Genomic DNA, 8,300 nt, shown 5'->3' with positions numbered 1-8,300 from the left:
TTGAATTTTTTTCGTATCTTGCTTAGTTAATAATAAATTCCAAATGAAACTTTTCCCCAAATTCCTTGTGTGATCCAGGGATATGCAATTAAGTGGCCTTTTTTTTTCTCGAAAAATAAGCGAGATACGAAAAAGTTGTATTTGTATTTGAGTAAATCAAATAACATATTAAAAATGGCACAAAATTGAGGTGCCCCAATTTTTTTGCCACAAATATTTCTTCAGGTCCCGTTCGAGATTACACTGGACCTAATAAATTTAATCATGTTAGGGGTAAATTAGCTCCTTAATGTTATAAATAACACCGCCAGAGAACTGGCGGACCTATGTTCATATGAACTTTTTGTCTTAAAATTACTCAACCAATCGCCTGTTAAATAATTTATGGTACATACTTAATTAACACCCTGTATAGTAACGCTTTTAGATTTTCTGACTACATAGTAGTTTAAGGATAACTAATTATACAAATAAAGTAATATTTCAAAACAAATAGACACTCTTAGGCCAATAAATAAAGACAAATAGTTGGCAACAATTCAAAACAATTCTAACATCTGCGAATTTTTGTTATATTATTAAGTACCAACTAAAGTAAAAATATACAATTTTGCAACTCTTTTAAATATGGCAACACTCTTAAAATGGCAGAAATATAAATAATGTCCTTAAAAATCCAAAAAAAAAATACTACATTGCTGCAAATTTAACTGATGCTTAATTATGTTATTTAAGCCATACAGCCAAATTTGCAGCTATTAAAAACTTTGGCAAAGTCAATTATTTTGCTTTATTAATAATTTTTGACATACCCCTCTTTTAATACAAAAGTTTTTATCAAAAACGCTACGCTTTGTAAAAACGCTATCAAAATAGTCACTAAGTACGGCGCTGAACTAGGCGATACACCTATGAACACAGTTCGATAAACAGTGAGCTCGGCATCCGGAGAACATGGCTGCGGCATGGCTAAGGATGCTATTAGTTCGCTTACATTTTCGAGCGGAGTGAGACTGCTGGTTTCTTTATGCTGTGGTAGTGCGATGCGACCTCTTCCATTCCCGATCAAGTAAATGAGTTTTTTAATTATTTATTATTTTAGTTCGGACAACGGTTCAGCTATTAATTGCATTCACTTAAATCGCGATTTATTACATTCTTACGTATAAAACGTAAAAAACGTTGTTAAATGGACATTTTATAAAAGTGGCAAAGAACACGTAAACCGCTATTTTATAGTGTTTAATTTATTTATAGGTATGTAAGTATTTACTTTGCTTTTTTTGTCACTCGTCAACTAATACTTTTGTGTTTAAATTACTAGTAAATACTTTTACTCCAGTCTACCAGCAAAAGTGTTTTTGATGTTGGAAGTGACAACAGATCAGGCCACAAGTGTATAATTGGTTTTTTTCTTGTAGTTGGTAAAAGGAGTAGAAGCAAAGTGTTGTAAGAAATGGACATACGAAACTTTTTCTGTAAGTATTTTTTTAAAGTTCCCTAAATAAACATTTTCTTTTGTGCAAGCGTTTATGTCATAAAATAATATCAATAAGGCAATGTTTGAAAGTTTGAAAGCAATGTTTAATTCCCTTTTGTATTTCATTTTATTAGATAAAAAAAATAATAGCATTGTTTATGAGTAGATTTATTTATAGGTATCTACATATTTGGAGGCGTTTATAATTAAATTGCTTATAAACTTGTTTGTATTTAGTATGCAAATGTAATCTTGAAATACGTTCAATATATTTTTTTTACATAAAGAAAAAAAGCAAAATACGAAATAAAGTAGTTGGAAAAATTATAAAGTTAATGAACATGGGCAGGATCTGAACCTGTGACCTTTCGCTTTTTGAACGCAGGTTCAAATCCTGTCCATGGTAATTAACTTAATAATTTTTCCAACGACTTACTTTATTTCGCATTTTTCTTTATTTCTTTATGTAAAAATCGAACTTTCGGATTTTTAATCCAACAATAGTGTGGTTAATATTTTTTTAATACTAATTTAAGACTAATGAAGATTTTTTTTTAAATCGACTTTAAAATTAATAATGAAAAGTCCATATGCAACCTATGATATAATATGTAATCATATATGTAAAAATTTTTAATGTTGACATGCATTTTAATAATAATTTTTTAATTGTCCTGCCTTTTCTATTAAAATAAATTTTCTTGCAGCAGTATATCAAAAAAAGAGGAAACTCAATAACATTAATGAAAGTAAGACTAGTGTAGCAGATCCGGCCGCAGTATCCTCCAATGAATCCAGTGCCAGTGAAACATTAATTAAGATGATATTAACAGGGGAAGGTCAAGCGGCAGTAGATCAGACAGTAAACCCAGATCAGACTGTAATGTTGAACGAGGCGCTCGATAAGGCGGAAGTATCGGAACAAGCAGCAGAATCAGATCAGGACGCAATATCTGACCCTACGCATCCAGTACCAGTTCTGAGAGATCATTTCCATGAAAATGATATAGGGCGGTGGGTTGGAAGATCTTCACAAATGACAACCGAAAACCAGATGGAAATGCTAAAGCGATGCTGGGTACCTTCTGATAATTATGCTTTTTCTGGCGATGCCATGCACTTAAAACGCAAATTCAGTCATACTTGGCTACAAATGTATAAGCCCTGGCTTGTTTATTCGCAAAGATTAAAAGGTGCATTCTGTTTGTTTTGCGTTCTCTTTCCGCCGAAAGTTACACGCGGCGTGCAGGGATCTCTTATTATCCGACCATTTATCAAATATAAGGATATACATATTTTCTGCAAAGCCCATGTAGGTAGTCAATGGCATAAAGAGTCAAGTGAATCTGCTCAAAATTTTAGCAATCCAAACACAAATGTACTAGTTGCTATGCACAGTGGCCATGCAAAAGTTATTGAAGATAATAAAAATGTGTTAAGGCCTATCATCAATACAATTATTTTTTGTGGAACACATGATTTGCCACTAAGAGGAAAAGAAAAAGATGAAGGCGTTTTTCAAGATCTGCTTAAACTAAAAATTAGCTCTGGTGATGAGGTCCTAAAAAAATCATTTGGAAAAAGGCCATAAAAATGCTCAGTATACATCTCCAAGGATACAAAATGAAATCCTAAATATTTGTGGAGTCTTGATTAGGGAAAAATTAATTACCGAAATTAAATCTGCTTATGCCTACAGTATTTTGGCTGATGAATCAGCTGACATATCAGGAAAAGAGCAGTTGTCAATAGGGGTAAGATTTTACGACAACAAAAAAAAAATTGTGAGGGAAGAATTTATGGGATTCATCGAACTGGAAAAAATGGATGCCGAAACTATATCTGGTGAAATTAATAAATTCATTAATATATTAAATATTGATGTTAACAAATTTGTGGGTCAAGGCTACGATGGATGTGCTACAATGGCGGGAAAAGACGGTGGTGTCCAAAAAATATTAAGAGAAACATACAAGAAGGGTCTATATTTTCACTGCGCCTCCCACAAACTAAACCTTGTTGTGAATGATCTGAACAAAGTTCCTGAGATCCGTAACTGCATTGGAACTGTCAAAGATACTATTAATTTTTTCAGGGAATCAGTTTTGCGTCGAAAATATGCACCAAAAATTCCATTGCTCTGCGAAACAAGGTGGTCCCAAAAATATAAAAGTATTGCATTATTTAAGACACATTTTATCGAAATTGTTAAAGGTTTAGAGCAGCTTTCTCAAGAAGGAAATTCTGGTACTCGAACGGCAGCTTTCCAACTATTATCTGCGGTTGGTCAAACTTCATTCATATTATCCTTATGTATAATAGACAAATACAACTCCTTGCTTGAACCAGTGGCTAACATTTTGCAGTCTAAAACTCTGGATATAATTAAGTGTTCAGATCACATTAAAACAATAAAAACTGCTGTTATAGAACACAGACTTTCCGCGGAAGAAGGTAGTGAGGAACTTTTAAAAACAGCCAATGAAATAGCGGAAGCTTTAGATATACAGTTGCTTATTCCCCGGACTATTGGACGTCAAATTTATAGAGCAAATCATCCAGCTGCTTCATTAAGTGAATATTTTCGCCGTTCGCTATATGTGCCCTATTTGGACTCATTACTATCCTCATTAGAAGCGCGGTTTAGCCAAGATCAATCGCCAGCGTTTGCCTTATCTTTGTTACACCCTGCTCAGATTACAAAAATTGCAGCTGCAGAGTTAAAAATTCGTATGGAAGAAGTCTCCAAATTTTATGAATTAGAAGGCATTATGTCAGAAGCTCAACTTTGGCAGATCTATTGAAAAAAAATGCAAAATGTGGATCTTCAAACTTTGGAAGTATCAGATTTGATTCACCACGCAGAAAATTTTTATCCAACGGTTGAAAGAGCCCTACATATGCTATTAGCAATGCCTTATTCTACAGCTACCATTGAAAGAACATTTAGCACTCTTAGACGAGTAAAAACCTGGCTGAGATCGACAATGGTAGAAGATAGGCTAAACGGCCTTTGCATGCTTAGTGTGCATAAAAAATTAGTGACTAGTTTGAGTCATTCTTTTATAGAAGATTTTAAATCGCTTCGCAGAAGATTCACGAAGATTAATTTTTAAATAAGGAATTACCTAGTAACCTTTTGTAATACTTGTTAACTTGTGTACTATTTTTTACTATTACTCCTTAGACCTACTACCTTCAACTTATAATATGTATCTAAAATAAAATATGCAGATTTTGTATATAGTATACTTATTTTTTTCCTACGAACTTGTTCACGATTTCCAAACATGAATATCCTTTCTTGCCCCCCCCCCCTTGTCTAGAACCTGCGTACGCCCTTGTATGGTCAGCTTCGCATTTCCATTGAAGATGCCAGCGATTGGAAAGGACGTCGCATATGATGTCAATGCCAAAGACCATAAATACACAAAGGTGACATGGTTTGGCTTTACGCCCCTAAGAGACCAAAGAGTCTGTCACCGAAACTTCAAACATCTTGGGATGAGCCATATAAAGTTCTAGAAGTCATCTACGATGTCCTTTATAGAATACACCAGCCGTCGCAGAGTAAAGCGCTAGTTATTCAACTTAAGTGACTGGCTCCTCATTATGGAAACCATGAAGATGCTGAGCTAGCGCAAATCCAAACAAATCCGGATTTGAAAGAGTCGCTATAGCGTGACCTGTGAAGTGCAGCAAGACCTCTTTAGTGCTCCAGCTAAGTATGCACATTGTGCGGTTAAGGATTTACAAATGTCTGAACGGATAGCCGAGGTTTTCCGCGAGGACTTGCGAAGCCTGGCAATTCCTAAATCAATGACTTTGACGTCGTTGTTTGGAGAAAAACATGAATCGTTACTTCTACAACAGGTTTTGGTGCAAGAGGGAGACCTTCTGTTGCTATCCAACATGTTTGGAATCATTTCGAGACGAAAATTAGCTTACGAATGGGGCAGTGTAACGATCTTAACAGTTGCGAATCATCCCATCCGTCGCCTAGACCTGAAGGTGCGACGAGGATGGAGCAACGTTGGACGAAAAAGAGGACGGCCTACCTAATAGATAAGAAGCCCTTGCCGCTAGGAGGCGAGTTTAAGTCTGAATATTGGCGCAACTTTTATCAAACTAAATATTAGGACATAATTACAGTGTAAATAAATGTTTCTAGTAGTTTTTAATTATTGTGTTTAGTGTATAGGTGTGTAATAACTGAGTTAATAGTGGCTAATAAACCAGTTAGTTGGCTATTTTTGTGTATCGAGTGTTTTACAGACCTAAACAAACAGTAAAAATGCTACAATATTAATGAATGATATGAAATTTATATAGCTAAGTGAAATCAAAATAATCTGGCTTCGAAAAGAAAAAAAGATTCGAAAAAAATACAGAATATACAAAAAAAATACATAACTTATTACTATCCTTTATGACTTTATGACACCTGCTCAAACTGAGAAGGGGATATATATAAATATAAAAATTACAGTTTTTCACTTTTTTTTAAATACTTCCATTTAATTTTTAAATAATTTTTAATTATTTATATTATAATTATTTATAACTTTTAAATTCACAACATAATACATAATTTAGGTAATTTTACTAAAATTTGACCCAGGAATTTGTGATGATGAGACAATTTCATGATGTTGGTTTGCTAGTCTCATTGTTCTAGTAAGGAAATTATTAGGCGCATAGTTAGTACGATGGATTGGCTAATGAAAGCTATTAGTGGCTCCAGTTGTTCTTAGTGGAGCATGAAAACTGATTTTTTGAAATAGCTCTGAAGCTCCATGTAGGATATTGTAAAAAGTAATAAGATCCCTCTTTTTATGGCGGATAGTAAAGGGAGCCATATGTAGCACATTAAGTATATTTGCATCATTGTAATTATCCAAAATATTCAATTTATATGCAATTTGTTTAAAAAAAAATTTAAGTGTTCAACTAGTTGAAGAGCATCTATATGTACACAGAAAAATGAGACCACACACAGGAGGCACACTCTAAATTAGGACGGACCAGGATACAGTAGAGTGTTTTTAAAGCGGCAGTGCTTATTGTGAAGTCTTGAGTAATCTCCCAACAAAACCGAGCATTCGGAAAGCGTTATTGGTAACACTATTTAAGTGATGAGAAAACTGTAAGTGTGTATAGAAACTGACACCGAAGTCTTTAAGAAGAGGAGCTCTTCCAAGGGTATAGCGATCATACTTCTAGTGGAAATCAATAGTCTTTCAAAAACGAGAAAAGCTCATTATTTTACATTCAGCTAGATTAAGTTCCATACCATTTCTTTCACACCAAACTACCAAGTTATATAGATCATATTGTAATTTGTCACAGTTATCAGGGGATTAGATTATACAGTTCAATTTCAGATCATCGGCAAACAACAAAAATAGGCAGATAGTATATCAAGAAGCATTCATATATCATTAATAAAAATAATAAAAGAATGAATGAAAGATGGAACCTGAATAGTTTTAGAAAGAAAAGCACCAATCAGTCTACGATCAAATAAGTAGCATTTGAACCAGGACAATAAAGGTTATGAACATTTTTAGTTTATGCAACAAAATATAGTGAGGCACCCTGTCGAAAGCCTTGGAGAAATCTGTATATATTGTATCCATTTGATATCCCTTCCTCAAAGCATCCAACAAAAAGTCCACCTGAGTGAAAAGGTTCAGCTCCGTAGATTTGCGTGGTCTAAATCCAAACTGCTGATCAATTAGTAAAGATTCAAGAAGGGGGGTGATGATGTCACACACTAAGCTTTCAAATACCCTGGGGAACTGTATTGAGTATACTGATGGGACAATAGTTGGTAGCACTCGTTTTGTCGTCTGACTTATAAAAAGGTTTTACGAAACTCTCTTTCCAATAGTCTCGGAACACTCCAGTTTGAATGGAGAGGTTGAACATGTGGTATAAGGGTCTGCAGAGATTAAAGATCATTTTTTTTTATAAATAAAACAGGCACACCGTCTAGTTCAGGACCCTTGTTAATATTCAAGTATGAGAGTGTAGTAAATATATCTGATATTTTAATGTGAAGGTATGGGATGCAGATAATTCTTGAGTGGCGAGTTTTCCACTATGGTGTGAGTATACTATAGAAAAATTAGCAGTAATATAAAGTTAGCAATCTCCTCTCCAGTCCAACTTGTCTTGTCTAAATATCTTAGTGTATTTTTAAAAGAGCTATTTCTTCTTTTATTATTAACAAATGGCCATCATTTCTTTAGGTTAGAGCCAATAGTTGCTTCAGTGCAGTAAATATACTGTGTGTAACATTCATGTGTCAGATCCTTGCATAGCTGTCTCAACCTAGAAAACTTTCGATTGTCGGTAGGTAGGTGTTCGTCTTTGTTTATATTTTTTGTGCATTTTTTTCTTTTTGATAATACGATTTTTAAGTTCAATTGAAAACCATATTGGGTATTTTCTAGCCCAGTATTTTTTTAGACGTACTAATAGATAAATTGCAATAAAGATAATTTCATAAAAAATATTTAGCATTGTTTCAAGAGGCTTATTTAAAAGTAAAAAATTCCCAGTCAAACTAAGCCAAAAACATTGCAATCTCGGGAAATTAGCAGTCCTATAAAATCCATTAAACCCGAGATGCTCTTCGATTTCCACGAGGCAACTATTTAACTTAATATAAAGCGGTGCGTGAACAAATGGAGGAACTAAAAAATAGTCTGCTTGTTTGACATCTGTTAAGGGGTCTTAAATGAAATATTAATTCTGCAATATCACTTTTACGATATTTACATCCTGACATACACCGTCGGCCAGTTTTTCGAAG

The 8,300-nt window shown here is 34.0% G+C and overlaps 1 protein-coding gene across 4 annotated transcripts; it reads left to right on the top strand.

Annotated features, from left to right (window-relative positions):
* Positions 1-1,040: 1,040 nt before the first annotated feature.
* On the top strand, positions 1,041-4,471 carry LOC126738017 (zinc finger MYM-type protein 1-like). Of its 4 annotated transcripts, none has more exons than XM_050443180.1 (3): positions 1,041-1,257; positions 1,422-1,478; positions 2,188-4,471. In XM_050443180.1, the coding sequence occupies exon 3, from the start codon at positions 3,280-3,282 to the stop codon at positions 4,282-4,284; it is 1,005 nt and encodes a 334-aa protein (XP_050299137.1). In that variant the 5' UTR covers positions 1,041-1,257; positions 1,422-1,478; positions 2,188-3,279; the 3' UTR covers positions 4,285-4,471. The 4 variants fall into 4 exon arrangements, with proteins under 4 accessions (XP_050299137.1, XP_050299139.1, XP_050299136.1 ...); XM_050443182.1 differs by having other exon boundaries at positions 2,188-4,470; XM_050443179.1 differs by having other exon boundaries at positions 1,041-1,478.
* Positions 4,472-8,300: the final 3,829 nt, after the last annotated feature.

The sequence above is a fragment of the Anthonomus grandis genome, chromosome 6, assembly GCF_022605725.1.
Source record: "Anthonomus grandis grandis chromosome 6, icAntGran1.3, whole genome shotgun sequence".
Classification (NCBI taxonomy): Eukaryota; Metazoa; Arthropoda; class Insecta; order Coleoptera; family Curculionidae; genus Anthonomus; species Anthonomus grandis.
The sequence above is the reverse complement of the archived record's forward strand: the minus strand, read 5'-3'. Positions and strand labels throughout refer to the sequence as shown.